Genomic DNA, 23,336 nt, shown 5'->3' on the forward strand with positions numbered 1-23,336 from the left:
CCATGTTTCTCTCTCTCTCTCTCTCTCTCTCTCTCTCTCTCTCATTGTGTTTGTTCAAAACCATAGCATAAAAATATATCAACCTTGCTAGAATAGTCCCCATGTTTCTCTCTCTCTCTCTCTCTCTCTCTCTCTCTCTCTCTCTCTCTCTCTCTCATTGTGTTTGTTCAAAACCATAGCATAAAAATATATCAACCTTGCTAGAATACACAACGAAGAAGAACATGCACGACACCAAAATGGGTTAAATCTCCCCCACTTTCTTTATGGCTCACACTTTCAAAGAAGTGTATTTACATATCTTTTTACATTTCTTGTGAGCCAAAAATAGTTTTTACACACCACTTTGGGCCTTGCTCTTAAAAATAGAAAAGTCTAAGCTTTTATGCATGAGCCTTGTTATAACTTTAAATAAATTGGTCCATGAACCTACTAATGGTAAATAAAGTCTAAGCTTTTATGCATGAACCTTGTTATAAATTGGTCCATGAACCTACTAACGGTAAAAAAACCATATGAACAAATGTGCTTGGTTGCCATTTGGCTACAAAATAATGACGACCATAAATCAAAAATAATAATTGCCATAAATCTATTATAAAAATATAATGTCACATAAATATAATGTTGCCATAAATGTACACACGTGCAACCGTCACCCACACTAGCCATGCCATTAATTTGCTTTATCAAAAACACATGTCAAATATTATATAAAGTGACTAGTTGCCCAACACGGTGGGACCAGTATCTTGTGATAAGCCACTAACCATGCAATAAATAATCAAAGATAAATATCCATAATAAATGAAACACATCATAAAATACCATTTCAATAATTTCCATTTTTAAGAGAGAGAGAGAGAGAGAGAGAGAGAGAGAGAGAGAGAGAGAGAGAGAGAGAGAGAGAGAGAGAGATGTGCATGTACAATATGCAGAGAACCTTGTGAACCATTGTATTGTTTCAACTATGGGAGAGAGATTACATTGTACATGCAGGCAAAATAAAGATAGTTGTGATCCCAAAAGGCACATATGAATGGATGCATATGTTCTAAGGTTAGTGACCCTATGCACGAGAATAATAATGTCATAGGTAAATGTGTATGTGTGTGCATCTAAGCGTTGGCATAAAATCGCCAATATGAAAAATACATGCACAATTATTAAGAGAACCTTATGACCCATTATATTGCTTGAATTATGAAAGAGAAATTACATTGTACATGTAGGCAAGACAAAGATAGTTATGATCCCAAATGGCACATGTGAATGGATGCATATGTTCTAAGGTTAATGACCCTATACATGAGAATAATAATGTCCTAGGTAAATGTGCATGTGCGTGCATCCATTTACAGGTGCACGCACATAAAATTGGATATATGTGTATGTGTGTGTGTGCGCACAGGCACATGCATAAAGTTACATGCATACTATGATTTGTGCAGATTTGTATAGTAAATAGATCCAAAGCTATTTAGACTTTAAGTAAGTATTCTTCATATTTGGCTTTACATTTATAATAAAGACAACACAAGCTCAAGCAAAAGTTCAAGCCTTTAACAAGACCCAAAAAACAAACACGTTTAGGATAGGTTGGGTGCTTCTTTGGAGAAGATGCATTATATTTGTTCCTTTGGACATTTCTAGGGGACTTGCACCCTTTATATAGTATTTATTGCTAGAAGACCATTGAAAGGAGGGAAAGCACTTTTGGTAAAAGAGCATTACGGATTTAATAAAAAGTTTGTGACGTACATGTGTTAAGATGTGCCGTGATTACAAAGAGACCACACGTGTTAAGATGTAATGTGATTACAAAGAGACTAGTAATCTTGGAGAGAAAAATGTTCTAATCTTGAATCTAGGTGGTGGTACCTTTGACAATATGAGAGGGATGTGGATTGCAAGTACATAACTTTGGAAAGGTCTTGATGGGAATGTCGAAAGCTAAGAAAATACATGTAGAAAGGTCTTGATGGGGATGTAAAGAGTTAAGAGCATGTGTAATAGACTTGAATGATGTGTATGAGAAGAGAGAATCTATTGTGAATGAATGTGTAATAGACTTGATTGATGTATATGGGAAGAAAGAATCTATTATGAATGATGTGATTGAGAGAGAGAGAGAGAGAGAGAGAGAGAGAGAGAGAGAGAGAGAGAGAGGTTCTTTACACTAAAATTGTAAGGAAACATAATAAAGGACACAATACAATCACACAAATTGTGACATAGAGGCACTCTTTGCTATAATGTAAGGAAACCTAATAAAGGACATAATATAGTTGCACAAATTGTGACCTTTTGGCATGAAAATGAAAGAGACAAAAAGAAGGGCCCATGTCAATCTTAGAAAGACCGAGATTTTCAGGTAGGAGCTGAAACCCCAAAGGAAAGAGGCATTTAGCTATTTTTAACCCTATGTCGAAGCACTACATGGATTAGAACTCAAAGATCAACCTTTTGGGCATTTCGAGGTTACCTTCTAATGTTCATCTTTACATGCAATGAACGCTTCACTTGTTTAGCGATTTGAGTGATATAAGCATCTCTATAATGTGTTGAAACAAGGTGGATTACGAGAGAGCATCCTGCATGAATTCCATTCATGGCATAAAAAGTTAGCTAAATTAAGTTCCCCAAAGCTATATAACCCCCTTAGTAAATGTCGACAAGCCCTAAGATTTAAGCTCCATGCAAGGGGCTATTTCTATGCCCAAGTTAACTAGGCTTTTTGGCCAAGTTAACATAACTCTAGCACGCCATCCACAAAATTTCAGCTCGAGTGTAGTTCATGAAATTCTAATTGGACCTCCTAAGAGCCCACTTGAGGCACAATGGCCTTGTTAACTCTCTAGCATGTCATCCACAAAATTTCAGCTTAAGCGCAGTTCATGAAATTCTAATTGGACCTCCTAAGAGTCACAATGGCCGAGCCAGGTGTAGTTTTAGTGTTCCACCATCACAAGTGGTCAAGGCCTTGATGGTCTAGTTGAGATGGATTTCAAATTCTCTATCGGGCAAGACGAGATGGGGTTGTCCATTCCAAAAACTAGTGGCCTTTTTCAAAGCGTTTGGCTTTTTGTGGTTATCCTTAGAGCTTATAAATTGCATCAACTCATTGAGGGTTTGGTTTCCCTCTAGTTTTGGAACGTGTGAACATGCCCCAAGAAAGGCCGCCCTTAATCCATCGGTAAACTCTGTCATTCAAGACGTGATACTAGGTTATCAACAACCCCTAAGCTTGATTAGTATCTTACTAAGGGTTACGACTATGGTTTACTGCCACGTTGCGCTTCCACTTCAACTTGCGCTCAAAAGACTGATCAAGGGGCTTGTTGCCGCATGGTGCCCGTATTATCAGAACAGCCAAATGTAGCAGGTAGACGAGGCTCCAGGAGGGCCTTCCGCCATAGCCGTGGCGCCTAACATGTGCTGTGTTGTGAACTCTTTTTGACCTGATTCAGCTCTGTTTTTGTCCCCCTATCAGTCCACTATCAAGCCCGCCCGCATCTTCGACTTTTGACTTGTATATATACCTGCGACTTCACCACTCAGAGTTCAAGCCAACATGCAGAGGCATTGTTGCCTTCCTTCAGATTAGGGTTTCAGGAGGTCAGGATTAGGGTTCTCTCCGTTTGGAAACAGAAGACCATTTTCTCAGACTAGGTACTTCAGATTAGGGTTTCAGGAGGTCAGGATTAGGGCTTCTCAGACTACCAGGCAGACTCCCTTTGGAAAGAGAAGATCATTCTCTCAGACTAGGTCTCTTCACGAGCCCACCTTAAGCTTCTCAGACTCAGGAAACCCCTGTCTGCAGAAGGCCATTTTCTTGGATCAGGGTTACAGGAGGGTTTTCCGCTACCAGGGGAAGATGCTCTCAGACTAGGGTTTTTTTATGTGCTGCATAACTCTGGACCAGTTTTTGAACTCTTATAGCCCTTGGATACGTGCAGCCAAAATGCATGCCCCATGGCCGAAGCTAACTGCAGTCTGTGCGGATCACAGTGGAGGAGACCTTGCTAACAGTTGAAGCAGAGGAAAAGCTTCACACAAAACTCCGGGGATGGGTTGTATATGTGCCAAGGAAGCTGCTACTGAGCAGGAGGATATAGATAACAAGGAACGAGGCCATGGATCCAAGAGGAGGACCTCTGCATCAGGAAGGTTGAGCCATGTTGTCAATGTGGACAATGGCAAAGAAAGAGAGAGAGTGAAGGCAAATGGGGTTGTGGCCTCGAAGGTAGTGTCTGTGGAGGAGAGGAGAGTGAAGCAGTGGATGCCTGTTGAGCCTCACCCTAGTTTGAGTAACCCTCCTAAGCACATAGAAGGTGAACAAGTTGCAGCTGGTTGGCCTGCTTGGCTCTCTACAGTCGCTGGAGAGGCTATCAGAGGATGGATCCCTAGAAGAGCAGATTCTTTTGAAAAACTTGACAAGGTAAGTTCTACCCTCCTTTGGTTTTCCAAGATTTGTACAAGTATGTTTCTTTGTAGACCCCTATGCATATACACTGCCTGCCCCTGACCTGGTGAATGGCTGGGCTGCTTATGGACAGGTAACCAAGCCAATGCATAATTGCATAGTCACAGGGGACGTAGGGGACAGGAGCTTGGGACGCGGGGACGCTATCTCGAGATGCGGCAGCAACGGGGACGAAGGGGGACGGTCGGACGTCCCCTTGGAGGCGTCCCTCACAAGGGACGGGGGACATGGACGGCTACTGGCCGGGGACGGTGTGGGGGACGGACCCGTGGGGGGGGTAGTAGAGAGCCGTTGCGCCTTGCAACGGTCCTTTTTTTGGCCGTTTAGGTGGCCGTTTGGGGACGCCTTCTCCTCTTGGGCCTTGGCCTTTGAGGCTTGGGCCTTGGCCTCTGCCTCTCTCTCTTGCCTTGGCCTTTGAGGCTTGGCCCTTGCCTCTCTCTCTTGCCTATCTATATAAGAACAAGCACACACACACACACCCACACACACACACACCCCCCCACCTTGAAGCAACTTTCAAGTTTCAAGTCTCTTGAGTCTTTGGCACTTTGCTCATTGCTCAAGTCTCAAGCTTCAAGCAGCAAGCTACACTCTATGAGTCTATTGACTAGTCTCTAGTATCTACTCTCTCTAGTCTCTCTCCCTCAAGCTTCTTCCAACTTCCAAGTTCCAAGCCTCTCACACAAGGCTCAAGCCTCAACCACTCTGGTCTCTTTTCTCTTAGCTCTACTATCTAGTCTCTACTCTCTAGACTCTCTCCCTCAAGCCTCTCTCAACTTCCAAGCCTCTAGGCTCTCACACAAGCACTCTAGTCTCTAGTCTCTCTCCCTCTCTCAAAGCAGTGAGGATATGCAGACTATGCCAGGAGGAGGTTGAGAGTGAGGAACATTATGTATGCAGATGCAGAGCATATAGTGTCATTAGAGAGAGATACACCACCATCTTCAGTGGACATCCCTCACTCCGCCAGATCATGGAGTCCGTAGATCAGCGCAGATTTGGCCAGTTCTTGCTAGAGAGACAACGCCACAGAGAGACTGCTACGGACTCATACCACAGGGAGAGGTGGGCGACAGCTCCAACTCACTGATTTCTTCCAAAGATCTATCCTAGTGCCTACCCTGATATAGGAGGGGGTTACACTTCAGTGCGTTGCGGATCTCGGAGCCAGACGGAGATCGAGAGCACCAGACTCCCAGACTACATCAGAGGGAGATCACAGAGATATGGGCTCGACATCAGCACCATATCCAGGAGCGGTTAGCTCACTCACACTCACACACGGAGATCATGCTTCGAGGTATTTTCGCCATCGCCATCGCCATCGCCTATGTATCACATATTACACTCCCATTATGGTACTGGTTGGAGCTAGGTAGATCTGCATTACATTATTGTATACCCTACGCATATAGGTTGCATACTGAGCCTCTAGTAGTAGTGCTCCATCCATCACACCCCCCCACTAGCTCAGTACTTTCATAGTTTATTTCATGTTCATTTTGTCCTTTTTTTTTTGGACATCCAGAAGACATTGACAGTTGTACATTGATTTGTCTCATATAGGTCGAGTTCGGCCTCTAGTAGACGTTAATACAGCTTTCTTTCTTTCTTTCTTTCTCTCAAGCCATCTTCAACCATGGCATCCTTCTCACGTGCCGGGGCTTCCTGTAGAAGGACGACTGGATGGACATGGTGGGAGGAGGTTAACTACACCCCATCCGCTCATGGAGGCGGTTCTCGGCGATGGGCATGTAAGCTTTGCTCGTACTGGCGAATGGGTGGCGTCGACAAACTGCGAGCCCACCTCTTGCATGAGAGTGGGCATGAGGTGCGGTTTTGCATGAATGTCACGCCCGAAAAGAGACGGGAACTTCTTGACAAGCTTGGCGTCTACGTGGCGATCAAAGCGGCAAGAAGGACACCGCGAGTGGCCGTGGATCCCGTGACGATGGGGAGAGGAACTCAAGCCTCTACGATGGAGTCATGTGGTGGATCGGGATCATGCACGCCATCACCTTCACCATCGAGTACGATGGAGTCATGTGGTGGATCGGGATCATGCACACCCTCACCTTCACCATTGAGTCGGAATGTTGCTCCATCCATGACACCGGCACCCTCCATCTCCACGGCCTCTCAACCCTTGCGTGGCCCACGGAGACAATCTACACTTGGGGGGAATTGGAACCCCAAGTTGAAGGAGGTGGTGGATATGGCGGTGGCCCGCTTCTTCTTCCACGACCACATTGCCTTTCAAGCGGCTAGGTAAGTGCAATCGATCATTGCCAATTCATCATTCATGTTTTCATCATCCTAGTCCCCTTCTCATTAGTAAATTGCTTTCTTGAATGGGTTGGAATACTTCAAGGTCATGTTTAAGAAGATTGGGGAGTATGGCTCAACCTATACGCCCCCCCCTCATCCAAGAGCTTACGCACTACATTGCTCGAGAAGGAGAAGCGTATTGTAGAGCAAGCGGTCGACAACACAAAGCGGCAATGGGAGAGGAATGGAGTCTCCCTCATTGTGGATGGATGGAGCGACACCTGTAAGAGGAGTATTCATGGCGTGGTTGCATATTCTTGCGGAGAGATGTACTTCATTTTATCTCATGATGCATCCGGCACCGGGAAGAGTGCGGATGTGCTTGTGGTAGAGTGGGCTACCACCATGGAGATCATTGGCCCCGAGCATGTAGTGGGCTTTGTTGCGGATGGGGAGCCTTCCAATAGGGCGGCGGGAGCTATCCTCCAAGGTATGTATGGTAGTTTATTTATTTTTGATCTTTCAAATGCTTTGTTTTTGTCTTTGTTCTGCTTCACTATTATTTCTTTCTCAAATCTCTCAATTCGTAAGTTCAGATTTTTCTGACCTTATGAAGGTATATAATATAAGGAGGAGGGGTGATATTTCTTTTGTCATACAAAAGACATACTTCTAATGCATGCCCTAAGAAGACCCTTGCATAGACCACCACCCTGGCCTCGACATCGTCTGTGGTGAGTGAATCTCCCACACCGACCCCCTAGGTTGTCGCTAGTCCTCCAGCTTCCACTCCTACGGGTGGCGCCATTGTTAGTCAGGAGCTCGAAGATGAGCAGAAGAGCAACCATGACCAAGAGTATGAGCAAAATGAATTGCTCAAGACTTTTGACTACATAGGTGGCCATAGAGTTGTCTTTGCTCTACTAAATTTGCCTTTATCTCTTAATCATGCCATCTTATTTTGCTGCTTATCGAAAAAGGTTATAGTTTCAATAAGGTTTTGAAAAGGTTTGTTCTTTCATGAATCGTAGTAAGTTTATCTTTGGTATTTCAGCTTTTGGAATTCTTAAAATGATAAGGAGTAAGTTTTATAGAAGTGGGGAGCTGAAAAGCCCACTTAATTCATAATTCAATACTAGTAGGATTTGTTGTTTTAACTTAAGAGTAGGCCTTGTTTAGTCTTTTCTTTCTCGCTCTAGCTTAATATAGACTTAGTTTTGTTCTTTTCTATGTTTTGTGATTCTTTGTTGTTATACCTTAGAGCAGACTTTGAGTGCTAGTCTGTATCATAGTTGTTTCTCGTACCGGTACGAACCCATTCGTACCGTACGGGTACGAGTTCCCCCCCCTCCCCCCACCTTGAGAAAAAAATTCCAAATGCTGAAAAAATATAGAAATCTTGCCGTGCTTTCAACTTAATGCTACCTAGTTTGGTGTTGGCTTTAAGCACACTGTTGCCGCTTGTTGTTAGGGTCCAGGGTTGGTTGTCGACCGCTATTGAATGGCTGTCCACTGGTCCCGTGCATCCTCAAATGTTGACTTAATTAGGGATTAACACTGTTCATGCCGAAGATTAGCCATGGCACGGGCATGCATGTGACATTCCCTCCTGCTAAACTTGATGACGGGGTGGACACTCGGTCATTCTTCCTTCTTGGACTTTCCTCCTTGGACACTACTGACTTTCACTTTGACTTGCTACTTTAATTGACTTTGAATTTGACTGATATTTTTGTCTGAACACCTTCCACTTCTGATGTCCACTTCAAGTCTTGCTGAAGAATTGAGCATCTTTTCCACTGCTGTCCCCATGCTTGCTTTTTTCCTTACCCTTAACACAGTGGTGGGTCACTTGCCAGAATTGATCATGCTTGTTGCTAAGCCTTTGGATTTGATCTGAGAGCTTAATGATGTACTGGATATGCGTACAGACCCTTAGGGAATGCTTCCTCTAGCTTTGCCTGTTGTAGACCACTCCATCTGCTACCTTGCCACATTCTCTTGTGGAACTGTGCACCTTCCTTGGGATTATGCTTAGTGGGTTGATCTTGAATGCTTTGATACAAATGTTGCATGTGCGGAAGCCTTGCTGTAGTGATTCACAGCCCTAAGCTTGATTAAGCACAAGATGCTAATTAAACATGATTAAGACAAAGAAGAGAGATTGGTGTCAGGGTTTTCTTATATTTAATATTGTACAAAAGATGGCTTAATGAATGTACATGGCTGAGCCCTTGGTCAGCCCCAAAGGGGTTGAACTCTGGCATTTACAGAATATCTGCTGACTACTATGTTGATGAATGAGAGAATGAACTGAACGATGGAACTAATTTATAGCTTTATGCTTGTTTATAAGGCTGGAGTGCTGGTCGGCCAGCTGATGTACATGCTCTGGACAAATATTAATAATATAATACCTTTAATTGCTCTGCTTTTCACTTAATGCCGCCCAGTTTGGTGCTGGCTTTCAGCACACTGCTGCCGCCTACTGTTGCTAGGGTCCCAGGGCTGGTTGTCGATTGCTATTGTATGGCTGTCCACTGGTCCCTTGCATCCTCCAATATTGTAGATGATGATGGTAATGCTCTTGATGATGATGTACTACTGATGGTTGGCCCAAGTGGGGATTTGCAGCAACAAAATTAGGGTTTGGCGCGGTAGCACACACACACAAGCAGGTACACACATGATGATGGTGAGAGATGCAAAGAATAGATTGCATTGGAATGTGTGGCGCTAGTAGGTCAACTCCATAATATCATAACACAATTAAAGTAGATGGTTTCCTTTCACACCAGATCTCCAAGGGGAAAAACCCAAAGGAAAAAAGTTCCTTTGGTTAGCCCATGTTCACATGTGGCACTACTCATATCATATATGTCAACAAATCTCCCCTGTAGTGGTAATGAACGTGTACAAGGTGGCTAGCAGATCACTCTCTGTAGGAGAGTAAGCCCAAAGCTTTGCGGAAAGCTTCAAACTTCTCTCGAGGCAACACCTTCATGAACAGATCTGCAACATTGTCATGTGTAGAGCAGTAAGATAATGTGATCTCCCTTGCATGTATGCTTTCTCTCACAGAATGACAATGAATCTCGATGTGCTTAGTATGTGCATGAAACATTGGGTTTCGTGCCACGACTATAGCACTCTTGACTATTAGTGAGTAAGGTAGTGGGTGTTTGTTGACACTCATGAAGATCAACCATCAATCTCCTCAGCTATACACAATCTACTGTGGCTATAAAGGCTGCCTTGTACTTAGCCTCACAAGTAGATGTGGCAACAGTGGGTTGCTTTTTGCTCAACCATGATATGCATGAATGCTCCAAAAAGAAACAATTCGATTGCTGTGTATCATAGTCACCAACCCAGTCTGAATCACTGTAAGCATGTAACTGCAGCTTCCCTCCTGGGCTAACAGGCATATTGTACCATGGGTTATATTAGCTTGACAAGTTTGACAGGAAAGAGCATGATGCTCATGTTTACCACTCTTACACCTACCATGCAAGAGGCAGAATTGTGGCATGCGAGGTATGGGCATGTGAATTATGGCAGTTTGATGCTATTGCAAAGGCATCAAATGGTGCAAGACATGCCTCATGTAGAACTGCCACCAAAACATGTATGTGAAGGGTGCATATTGGGTAAGATGCATATAACACATAAATGCATTCCCAAAAGTGGATCAACAAGGGTTGTCTGAAAATTACAGCTTGTGCACAGTGGTAGTGATGTATGTGGTCCTATGTGGACACCATCTATTGGAAAGCATGTATACTTTGTAACCTTCATTGATGACTACTCCAGATTTGCTTGGGTGTATCCCTGGAAAGCAAAATCTGATGTATTTGCATGTTTTCAACATTGTGGCAGAGGCTGAAAATCAAATAGGTTGCAAAGTGCAGACCCTCCGTATAGGTCGAGGGGAGAATACATGTCCATTGCTTTCAAAGCTTTTATGGCAGAAAAGGGCATAAAGCATTATTGCACAATGCCATATTCTTCTCAACAAAATGGTGTTGCTAATAGAAAGAACAGGTCATTGATGGAAATGGCTAGATACATGGTTAAAGTTTCACATGCGGAAGCTCTAAGAGTCTTCTTTTAGCCCTAAACACCATCTGGAAACATGCTGATGCTAAACGCAAGCAGAAGAGAGAGAGAGAGAGAGAGAGAGAGAGAGAGCTGAGTATTCAGGATATCATAAAAAAAAAGACGCTTGCCATTCCCGCCCGGCTTAGAACCTCTACCAAGGGCACAATGTTCTTGTAGTCCTTGGCTGCCTTCCATGAAAAGGTATTAAACTTAATCTAATCCTAGTCTATGACTAATGCTATGATCCAGCCAAGCAAGGGGTTGAAGGCCTAAAACGTTGAGCAACAATGCTATTTATAGGCTGGATATGACACAACCAACTGGCCAACTGTTGGTTGGCTAGCAAGTATTGGACCTTAGCTGTAGCCGTTTGGAGAACACTTTGTTTCTTGGATGACTGTTATCATCGTGTTCTATTCTGGGAGTCCTCTCTGTCATCCTTCCTACTCTATTAAGGCAGCCCAGGAGTCCACTGTGTTAGAGATACAGGGAAAAGATTTAGACAGTATGAAGACACAATATGTGGATTGTCCAGAATTTGGAACTCCATACATTATGGCCCTTTATTCAGAACCGGGTTATTACATCATTCAGGCTGTTGGCTCTTTTACAAGGGTCGACTATGTGTTCTCAGGAATAAAAGAGTGGCACTCCTCCATGATGCCCATTGCCTCACTGGTTGGTCATCGCGGGATCAATAGTACCTTGGAGAAGTTAGAAAGATCGTTTTATTGGCAGAAGATGCGTAGGGATGTGTACAACTATGTTTCTCAGTGTCCCATATGTCAAAAAATGAAAGTACCTCATACCAAACAGGCAGGGTTGCTTCAGTCATTGCCCGTTCTTGAGGGTCTGTTTCACGACATTTCGATGCATTTTGTTGGACTCCTTCTCGCATCTACTGGATCTCGGAATACTCAGCGTCTGATGACAGTTGACAGGTTCAGTAAATTTTGTATGCTTATACCATGCAAACAGATGACCATAGAAGAAGATATAGCCCGGCTCTTTCTCCAACATTGGTACCCAGTTTGTGGTTTGCCACGAACCATTAATTTAGATCTGGACCCAAAGTTTACATCTCACTTCTGGCGAGCTCTGTTCGACAACTTTGGTACCAAATTGCAATTGTCCAGTGCATTTCATCCCAGACCGATGGCCAAACCGAGATTTACAATTAGTTGGCTCTCGATGTGCTTAAAGTGTACTGCCATGACCATCAGTCGAAGTGGGAGCTTCATCTCTCCTTGGTACATGCGATTCTCAATGATACTTATCTAATGTTTGGTAGAACTCTGTATGAGGCAGCCTTTGGTCGAAGATTTTTTTCTCTTCTCACGAGGATGATCCCTCCTTCCTTGGAAGCCAACATGACGGCATAAACTTTTTCAGCCATCATTGAGTCCGTCAAAGAGCGTCTTACCAAAGCTTAGGAGGCCTACACCAGACAGGCAAACAAGTCATGGAGAGACGTCAATTTCAAAGAAGGTGAATGGGTTTATTTAAGGATCATGAAGAAAAGACTCAAGCAAGTGGGCAACGCTGTCCAAAGTTGTCATTTAGAAGTTTTGGTCATTTTCCCACCATAAAAAAGATAAGCGATGTTGCCATGCAACTCAGATTGCTAGACACTTGGACGATGCACAATGTCTTCCATGTCTCTTGGTTAAAGCCTTATATTGGACCTTCATTGCAGAATGTTGTAGAAGAGCAACAGCCATAAATGGTTGATGAAGTAGAAGTGATAGAGCCTGAGTTGATCCTTCTACACCGCTGGAAGCATGGTTTTGGACGATGTCTTCGCCAATTTCACACCAAGTTCAAAGATCGAGAGACCCATGAAGCTGTTTGGCTAGATGAAGAATTTTTCCTCGAGTATCCACAGGTATTGGCGGACTACCTCGAAGCTATGAACCTGTCGCCAAGCTAAGTAGGAGGGAATGTCACGTGCAACCATGCATTGTGGTACACAGTGACAAACTAGCTCATCAACAATGCAAGATTCATGTACAGAAGTAGTACCTTTTAGGGTTTACTTGTCATATGCCGTGACCCCTTTGTGAGCCCAATTCGGGACATGTTAGGCACGAGCTATGTAGGTCAGTCTCCCAGGCTTAGTATCAAGTCAGTCCTCTTAACCCACTTGGAGAATTCAGCAAGCATTCATCATTCAGGAGCATGTAGAGGTCAGCCATAGCAGTAGATTGCATTAGGAGCATGTAGTTGCATCTCATTAGAAGGGGCCAGCCCCAAGGCAGCCCATGTGGTGGCTAGCCTTGCAAGGGGTAGTCAAGACCCCTTGGTTTGCTTATTAGACCAGTCGCCAGTCCTTCATGGGCTTGGGGAACCAGTCGGCCAGCAGCTCGACCAGCCCCAGCAACTGACAAGGTATACCCAAAGCCCGACCAGGAATAGCACCAGTTGACTATGCTTAGGAGGCATTTAATGCCATTTGCAGCCAGTCGTGAGCATGTCCTGCAGGCTGACAGCCTCCTCAGGCAGCCGACCAGCACCTATAGACCATATAAAAAGGCAAGAGGCAGTTCAGTCCCAGATTATTCAGTCACAAAATCAGAGTTCAACATCAGCAGTCAAGCATGTATGCTTAGGCCTGTGCCTGTGCATATTTTCAGCCTACTTGTGCTCTCAGCCCAAGGCATAGAAGCTCAGTCTCTTCAGGAGTTTGCAGCACACCTTCCTTCAGTCCTCGGGCCGGTGTATTACTCTCGAAGATAGCTTCATAAAGCTTATGCACAGTTCTGCCTAGTGTTTGGTTGCTTTGTCCTTGCGTTTGGCGGTCAGTCAGTCAGTTTGTGCGCTCAGTCTTGTGGACATAGTTCAGCTTGTTTACAGTTCTCCAGAAGAAGAAATAAAGCAAATACTCCTGCTTGCAGGAGGGGGCCCTTCAGTAGGGGGGCATGGTAAGAAAGATTGTACCAAGTGGCAGGCTGTGTAAGCAGCCAAAGCCTTTCCCTCCACAGTAGCCACTTCAATAGCTACAACTACACCTCCCGCATCGGCCACCAATGCAATCCAACTACCCACAGTGGTATTTGACGATGAGCAAGAGGGCGAGGTTGAGGAGCAAAAGAAAGCCCTCATTCGTGCTTATGGCAGAGCAAAGGGACAATAGTTCATTGTTCTCTTTGATATGAGTAGCTCTGAGGATGCCATTTCTCCTCTGTTGGCTAAAAAGATGAGTTGTACTCTTGGATCCCATTATTTGGACATAGACGGGTTCACACCCGGTCTTCGCGCACACATCTCTCATAAGGTTCAACAATTCTCATTCATGGTTCAAAAGGCCACTTTTCAGCGAGACTTCTTTGTCTCACCCCTTTTGTTGGGGTGGGTGATATGATTCTCGGCATTCAATGGTTTAGGGAGTATGCACCCATTCCACCCATTCTTGATTGGAGGCAAGACACTTTCACGAGAGAGAGAAATGAAATGATATATTAACGTCTTCAAAAGGCCAAAATGACCTATGAGACCAAAAAGGTTACAACAATTGGTGGATCTGATACAATGTCTGTGTAAGAAAAGCTAAAAACAACTAACTGAAACTGAAATAACTGTGAGGAAAAGTACGGTACTAGGAGCTCCTAATGGATAACATCTGGGAGGAAAACTCTAGCAACAAAGGTAAGCATCATACACATCACTATCCAAAGATGTCTCTCATCGGTCGATGGCGGATATCCTCAATGTCCTCCATGGTGAGTACTCTGACTGGACGTCTCCCATGCCGTGCTAGTATGGTCCTGATCCTCTGTTGTAGTCTCCGCCGGTGTCGAGATGGGCCTCTCATCTTGGGGCGCCTGGACCGCCCCAGCTCTATGGCCCGATGGAGCAACTATGCTGAATATATTGAAGTGATACAATCCCAAGCAAGAGATAGAAAGTGTCTCATAAGTGAGGGAGCAAAAGAAAGACTAGGCAAGATGGAAAAGTGAGAGGCTAGCCCACTTATATATAGGTCATGAAGGGCTGGCTGATTGGAGCACAAGCCTTGGCCGAGTGGAAAAATACTAGAAAAATGGAAAACAAATAGGGGTGGCCAACCCACAACCAAGGGCCATAAAAGGGATCAAATATGGACACAATACATGGGCAGAATATGGAGATGAATATGGTAACACCCCCTCTCAGCACCAGATGGTGAACAAACTTCGAGAATCCGAAGATGAGGAGCCAAGGAAGCCTGAGAAACCGGCTTGGTGAACAAATTTGTAGCGTTCTCCGCCGAAGGACAATACTCCAAACGCAAATCTCCAGCAAGAACCTGTTCACAAACATAGTGATATTGGATCTCAATGTGTTTCGTACGAGCTTGAAACACAGGGTTCTTGGCGATGGCGATGCAGCTCTGATTGTCACACCAAAGAAGAGTAGATCCGGTAGGAGGATAGCCAAGCTCCTCCAATAATCTCCACAACCAAATCGTCTCACATGTAGCATAACAAACCGCACGATACTCCGCCTCTGTAGAGGAAAGCGCCACAGTAGGCAGCTTTTTACTACTCCATGAAATGGCTCCAGGCTCAAGTGAAAAAACACAACTAGTGGTCGAACGACGCTGAGTATTTGGATCTCCAGCCCAATCTGAATCAAACCATCCACGAAGGGTGCATCCTTGGCCATAGAAAATACCTAAGTCCAGAGTGCCACGCAAGTACCGAAGAACTGTGAGAGCACACCGCTAATGCTGCTGATGGGGTTTGGATGAGAAAGAACTCAATAAGTTGACTGCGAAACACATGTCCAATTGGGAGTAGGTCAACCAAACCAAACAACTGACGAGAACCCGATACTGTCCCTGATCAATCCTTGGAGAAGCATCAAGAAGAGAAAGCTTTTCGCTAGTATCCATAGGAGAAGATACTGGTTCGCATCCAGTCATCTGAAATCTGTTAGGAATCTCCCGTGTGTACTTCTGCTGAGTGAAGAAAATGCCCTTTGGGGTCTCCTAAATCTCAAAGCTAAGAAAATAATGCAGAAGGCCAAGATCCGTCATCTCAAACTCTGTGTCCAAAGCATCCATGTCTGAACGGATCCTCATAGAATAAGAACCTGTAAAGATGATAGACCACAATGATAACAATCAACCCCCTCTTAAGGAGGATATAAAGGTTCGAATATGCATGAGAATGGCGCAGGTCGAGCCTCTGAAAGAACTCATCAATCCGCTGGTACCAAGCTCGTAGAGCTTGCTTCAGACCATATAAAACTTTCTTCAGCTGGTACACTTGATCCTGTTTGCTTGGAACAACAAATCCGAGCGGGGCTGATCAACATAAACCTCCTGTGTAAGCTCTCCATTCAGGAAAGCCGACTTGACGTCCATCTGGAATGCGGGCTATCTATGATGTCTTGCAAGAGCAAGAACGGTGCGAATGGTAGTCATCCGGGCCATCGGAGCAAAGGTCTCATCGAAGTCGACTCCAAGGCGTTGAGCATAACTCTTGGCAACCAACCTCGCCTTGTGCTTGTTCAAGCTGCCATCAGCTCGGAACTTCGATTTGAAGATCCAGCGCACACCAATCACCGTACGCTGCAATGGCCTAGGCACCAAAATCCAAGTGCCATTCCGTTCAATAGCATCAAGCTCTGCCTGCAGAGCACGACGCCAAGGCTCATGTGAAAGAGCCTCGTCCACATAAGAGGGATCAAAAGGATCATGAACGATAGAGGACATAAGAGCATAGTTAACAAACATGTTGCCCTCATGAATTTGTTTCCCTGAAACTCTGGAAGATCGCCTGAGAGAACCAGGCGCAGGAGCAGAAGGAAGCTGACGTAACCCAGAATCACGAATTGTTTGATAGTACTATCTAGGCACAGGTCTGCTCGAACTCACTGGAGGAGGAGCAAAGTCATCATCATCTGAGTGAGAATCCACAGCTGGAGGTGTAACAGAAGCAAAGGGAGGAGGAGGAGGAGGAGGAGGAGGAGGCGGAGGAGGAGGAAGCTCACCACTTCCCTCTAAAGATGTACGAGTCTTGTCGAACACCACATCACGGCTCACAACAATTTTGCTGGCCTACAGATCATAAATACGATATGCCTTGGACATAGTGCTGTATCCGAGAAAAGTCATACGCTGAGACTTCTAGTCTAACTTGGAGCAATGCTCCTTAGGCACATGTACATACGCCGAACAACCAAATACACGAAAATGAACAACAGAGGGCTTCTCACCATGGAAAGCCTCATATGGAGTTTTATCTGGAAGCTCAGCAGCAGTAGGAGACCTGTTCTGAATGTAGACACAGCAGTGAGGTTAGGTGTGCATTGTCCTGCACACGAGTCCAAGGTTAGGTGTGCACTGTCCTGCACATGAATCAGTGCCAGTCCACATTGTGAGTCTCCCTCTGGGATGATGTCAGTGATTCTATGTATCTGGTATGGTACCGGATGCCAGATCATTGTGTAGTTAGTTAGGGTTTGCTTTTAGAACAAGGGGCCAGCCCATAGGGCTACCCCAAGTCTTAGTGTGGGCATGGGGATGGTGTGAAACCACCCCCATGAGGGCCAGGAAGGCCATGGCTGAACCCACCAGCCATGGAGGGGCTGTCTTAGGAGGGGCTGTAGGACAGCCCGAGGGGCATGCCAGGGGCAGTCGACAGTCCATGAAGCATTTATTGGGCTGTAGGGCAGGTGTGGGGTAGCCCATACAGGCTGCCCAGCCTCAGGGTACTTGCAAAAACGGTGCCCAGCCTATCTGAAATCAGACGCATGATGCCCAGCCATCTAGGGAATAATGCGCAGCATTTAATGGGATTTTTCTAGCATTTAATGCTAATATTCAGCCATGGGACAGGATTATTGCTGGCCGCCTGGACTTCAGCTGGCCGACTGCTATTGCTGGAGTAGTATAAGTAGAGGAGCCCACAATCCCATTGTTTCATCTCATTTTTCACCAAGAGATGAATCCCTGGCTGACTCGTCCCGGATTGGGCTCACATGGGACTAGTTCACCATCCCAGGTCCTGCACCTCCTATATAGATATGTCTACGTGGCATCCAAGTGCGAAATACATGTGACACTTGGACTTCTTGAGCCAAGATGCTACTAGTCTCCTTATCACGAATGGTAATCTCATAATGAGAGATCATCACCTCTGCACCCTGAGCTGTAAGAGCACTCACTGACAAACGGTTAAATGCGAAATCTTGAATGTACAGAACGTCACAGAAGTACCTCTTGTCCTCGGAGGAGCGGAAGATGGGGATGGTGCCATGTCCATGCACTGGCACGGAAGAAGAATCACCCAAAGTGATATCGCCTGTCCTGGTGTCCCATTCATTAGTAGGATTTATCTTTTTAGGAATATTTTGTGTTCTGTGGCCGCATTGTGAGTCCCAGTCTGGGACATGTTAGGCACGAGCTACGTAGGTTAGTCTCCATAGCCATAGAGAGTCTGCATGTGTCAATGCTCTTAACCCACTTGGAGAATTTGTCAGATAGTGCTTATAGTAGTTAGTCATAGCGGTAGGTTGCATTAGTTGCATATAGATAAGCTTATGGACATAAGAGCCTCATCATAGGCTGTCGGCCAGCATAAGAGTCTCATCACAGGCTATCAGGCAGCACTAATTGCCTTTAGGCAGTATTCAGCGAGCATGGCAAGCAGGTTTCGTTTACAAGATTAGGATACAGAGGATCAGGCTATATATGCACAGGCTATATATGCACAGGAAGATGTTCTTGGAAGAGATGTGTGGACAAAGCAAGCCAATAAATCCACATATAATATTGGAGGGTAGGTGCGCCATTTTTGAGTTCTTTATTCCATTAACTGACATGTGGGGTGTGTTTTAATTCAAAACAATGCCTCTTAAGTATAGTTTTTTATTCCCACTATGGTGCCTTATTTTATTGAAAAAAGCCACCACTCTCTTTCTTCATTACACTTTTGAATGGAACCAAGCCAACTTTGCTTACCAAACTTCAACCAAACTTCGTTCCTGCAACCCATCATCTTGCATTGTCTCCCTCATTGTCTTCCCGACTTCACAACTACAACCACAACCACAACCACTCCAAATCCGAATTGTTTTGAGCTGGAAGTTTTTGATTTTCTCTCTTCTCATTCACATTCCTTCCATTTTGGAAGCTCATAGCCTTCCGCGTCTTTCTCACGCCACAATCTTCCTCTCCATCTCATGAGTGCCTGCCTGCCTACCTCCAAGATCGTGGCACATTCAATGAACATTGATTCATTATACATCAAGGTTTGAGGAGAGACTGAGGCGGTAAGTTTTGAAAAAGAATAGAAAAGAATTTGTTTTTCATGCGCCATACTTGCTTGTGCATGAATAACAATCCCATTTTTTACCTTTTTCAAGTGAGGGTTGTGCTTACAAGTATTGTGTACATTTTAGTGTATCTAGGATACCAACAAGTTTGTTTGATGGACAAGGAGGTATTATTTAGTGATGTTGTCTTTTGGTTTTAATGAAGCAATCTTCTTCACGGGAGATAAGTGTAACATCTTTGGTTTCTTTTGGTTAAAGTGTGAGTTCAAGATGCTTTTTGGTATTGTTAAAGCACAGAACAATGCAATGGAACCTGTGAAACAAAAGAAGAAAAAGGTGGGCATCCACTTCCAAGTACAAGCCGATTATGCTCCCTGCTGTAAGAGAAATTGGTCTAGGCCAGCATGCAAAGCCTACATTATTGAGCTTCGAAATGAAGGAAAGAAAAATATGGACCTATGGTTAGATGGTAGTATTTTTCCACCAGATCCAACCTCTTCTCAATCTCCATTATTCTTTGGGTTGACAAGTTTCTTCAAGTTTTTGTGTGAGGGTAAAAATGGATTGCTTGGATATTGCAAAAGATTGTTTGGCTAATGTCAAAGTATCATTCACTAAAACTTTGAAAGACATTTGAGTGATAGAGATGCCAGAATAAAAATGCTTGAAGGTGCGAATTTTTACTTGGCATCGATTACAACAGCTTTGCAAGCTTCATATGAGGACAAAGAAAAAGTTTGTTCTGGGTTACAAAAAGAGATTGATCATTTGCAGCAGACTATTCGTAAGATGTAGGCCACTATTAAAGAGAAGAATGAAATTTTGGCAGTTCGAGAAATCAATAATTTCACTTTGGAGAGTGAGAATGCACACCTTAGAAAACAACTTGAAAAGTTCAACAAAAAATTACAATATTTGAAAGATACGTCATTGGGTGCTCGATTACGCAAGAGACAGTTCAAACCATTGGAAGAACTTAATGTTGGAGATGGCCAATGAAAGCGTCGTGTAAAAGCTTGCAGGTATTATGGGATCTATAATTTCTTTGAGCACTCACTTTTCATTTTCATCTTTAGTTCTTTTTTTGGAGATGGGAGATTGAGTGAGGGGGTGGTATAGTTAGATCAATGATGGATTGCAATAGCTATTGTTGTTGCTTTAGGATGGTCACAGATGTTGTGGATCCAAAAGAGCAAGGTTCTGATATATTTGGCAAAGTTCTGACAAAAGACATCGTGGAGTCAGCAATACATCATCCTAAGTTTGCAAGACTTCGATCAGACATAGCAAAGCAATCCTTACAGAAGGTGAGTGAACCATTCACTCTTGTAGATGCACAAGGTATATTTGACATGTCTGGCATAAGCACAAAGTCTTACAGGATGTTGTTTAATAAAGTTAAAGAATGTTTCAATTCTAAGCTTGGGAAAAAAACAGTAATTCCCATTCGAAAACCATTTTACGTGAACAAAGCTCGAAGTATTCTCAACTTGGGAATGGTCGAACTTGTTGAAGGGCCTTGTCACATGTCTAGTACATTGACAGTGACTAAAAAGAGTGGGGAACAGAAAATCATAGAGCTTACAAAGTTCATCAATTTCATTATGGATGTTCAGAAATTACAAATGGCTATGGTGAAATTTTATGACATCAGTGTTCATGAGTGCAATGGGAGGCTGAAATTTGTTTTAAAACTTGATAAGAGTGAGGTGATCAAAGGACAGAAGCTAGAAAGGATAAGCTTGACTTTAATGAATACAGCTTTGGATGCAAGTATCAGTAATGCTGATGAGAGACACTCTAGTGTACAATCCGAAAATGAGATTTGGTGGCTGGTTGCATTTTAGGTGAGGTGCTATTCATTTTTAAAAAAAGTATAATATGTTGCTATCTATTACATGTTGTAGATAATTTAACTGGCCTCTTGTTAACAAGTTCCAACAGAGACCCATGAAATTCTAAAGTGGTACTTTAACCAAATTCAGCTTCCTTCCACCATAGTTTGCAGGTTAGTGGAACGAAGCTCACTCTGGTTAAAGAACCACTTTAGAATTTCATGGGTCTCTGTTGGAACCTGTTAATAAGAGGCCAGTTAAATTGTCTACAACATGTAATGGATAGCAACATAGTATACTTTTTTTAAAAATGGATAGCACCTCACCTAAAATGCAACCAGCCACCAAATCTCATTTTCGGATTGTACACTAGAGTCTCTCATCAGCATTACTGATACTTGCATCCAAAGCTGTATTCGTTAAAGTCAAGCTAACCCTTTTCAGCTTCTGTCCTTTGATCACCTCACTCTTATCAAGTTTTAAAACAAATTTCAGCCTCCCATTGCACTCATGAACACTGATGTCATAAAATTTCACCAGTCTTTTATAATTTCCGAACATCCATAATGAAATTGTTGAACTCTGTAAGCTCTATGATTTTCTGTTCCCCACTCTTTTTAGTCACTGTCAATGTACTAGACACGTGACAAGGCTCTCCAACAAGTTCGACCATTCCCAAGTTGAGAATACTTCGAGCTTTGTTCATGTGAAATGGGTTTGGAATGGGAATTACTGTTTTTTTTCCAAGCTTAGAATTGAAACATTCTTTAACTTTATTAAACAACATCCTGTAAGACTTTGTGCTTATGCCAGACATGTCAAATATACCTTGTGCATCTACAAGAGTGAATGGTTCACTCACCTTCTGTAAGGATTGCTTTGCTATGTCTGATCGAAGTCTTGCAAACTTAGGATGATGTATTGCTGACTCCACGATGTCTTTTGTCAGAACTTTGCCAAATATACCAGAACCTTGCTCTTTTGGACCCACAACATCTGTGATCATCTTGAAGCAACAACAATAGCTATTGCAGTCCATCATTCATCTAACTATACCACCCCCACACCCAATCTCCCATCTCCAAAAAAGGAACTAAAGATGAAAATGAAAAGTGAGTGCTCAAAGAAATTATAGATCCATAATACCTGCAAGCTTTTACACGACGCTTCTATTGGCCACCTCCAACATTAAGTTCCTTCAATGGTTTGAACTATCTCTTGCATAATCGAGCACCCAATGGCGTGTCTTTCAAATATTGTAATTTTTTGTTGAACTTTTCAAGTTGTTTTCTAAGGTGTGCATTCTCACTCTCGAAAGTGAAATTATTGATTTCTCGAACTGCCAAAATTTCATTCTTCTCTTTAATAGTGGTCTGCATCTTACGAATAGTCTGCTGCAAATGATCTATCTCTTTTTGTAACCCAGAACAAACTTTTGCTTTGTCCTCATATGAAGCTTGCAAAGCTGTTGTAATCGATGCCAAGTAAAAATTCGCACCTTCAAGCATTTTTATCCTGGCATCTCTATCACTCAAATGTCTTTCAAAGTTACATTGAATGATACTTTGACATTGGCCAAACAATCTTTTGCAATATCCAAGCAATCCATTTTCACTCTCACACAAAAACTTGAAGAAACTTGTCAACCCAAAGAATGATGGAGATTGAGAGGAGGTTGGATCTGGTGGGTAAATACTACCATCCAACCATAGGTCCATATTTTTCTTTCCTTCATTTCGAAGCTGAATAATGTAGGCTTTGTATGCTGGCCTAGACCAATCTCTCTTACAGCAGGGAGCATAATCGGCTTCTACTTGGAAGTGGATGTCCACCTTTTTCTTCTTTTGTTTCACAAATTCCATTGCATTGTTCTGTGCTTTAACAATACCAAAAAGCATCTTGAACTCACACTTTGACCAAAAGAAATCAAAGATGTTACACTTATCTCTCGTGAAGAAGATTGCTTCATTAAAACCAAAAGACAACATCACTAAATAATACCTCCTTGTCCATCAAACAAACTTGTTGGTACCCTGGATGCACCAAAATGTACACAATACTTGTAAGCACAACCCTCACTTGAAAAAGGTGAGAAATGGGATTGTTATTCATGCACAAGCAGGTATGGCGCATGAAGAACAAATTCTTTTCCATTCTTTTTCAAAACTTGCCGCCTCAGTCTCTCCTCAAACCTTGATGTATGATGAATCAATGTTTCATTGAATGTGCCACGAACTCAGAGGTAGGCAGGCAGACACTCATGAGATGGAGAGGAAGATTGTGGTGTGAGAACAATTCGGATTTGGAGTGGTTGTGGTTGTGGTTGTGGAGTCGGGAAGACAATGAGGGAGACAATGCAAGATGATGGATTGCAGGGACGAAGT

At 43.5% G+C, this 23,336-nt stretch overlaps 1 protein-coding gene across 2 annotated transcripts in view; it reads left to right on the forward strand.

The window, feature by feature from the left end:
* Positions 1-3,295: 3,295 nt before the first annotated feature.
* Positions 3,296-23,336, forward strand: part of LOC147633075 (putative serine/threonine-protein kinase At1g54610) — a 76,814-nt gene continuing 56,773 nt past the window's right edge. For both annotated transcript variants that reach the window (XM_086806085.1, XM_086806087.1), the window contains exon 1: positions 3,296-4,441. In XM_086806085.1, the coding sequence (XP_086662211.1) occupies positions 4,070-4,441 (372 nt within the window). In that variant the 5' untranslated portion in view covers positions 3,296-4,069. The remainder of the gene's footprint in view (positions 4,442-23,336) is intronic.

Source organism: Cibotium barometz, chromosome 12 (assembly GCF_041138505.1).
Source record: "Cibotium barometz isolate CiBa-2024 chromosome 12, ASM4113850v1, whole genome shotgun sequence".
NCBI classification, from domain to species: Eukaryota; Viridiplantae; Streptophyta; class Polypodiopsida; order Cyatheales; family Cibotiaceae; genus Cibotium; species Cibotium barometz.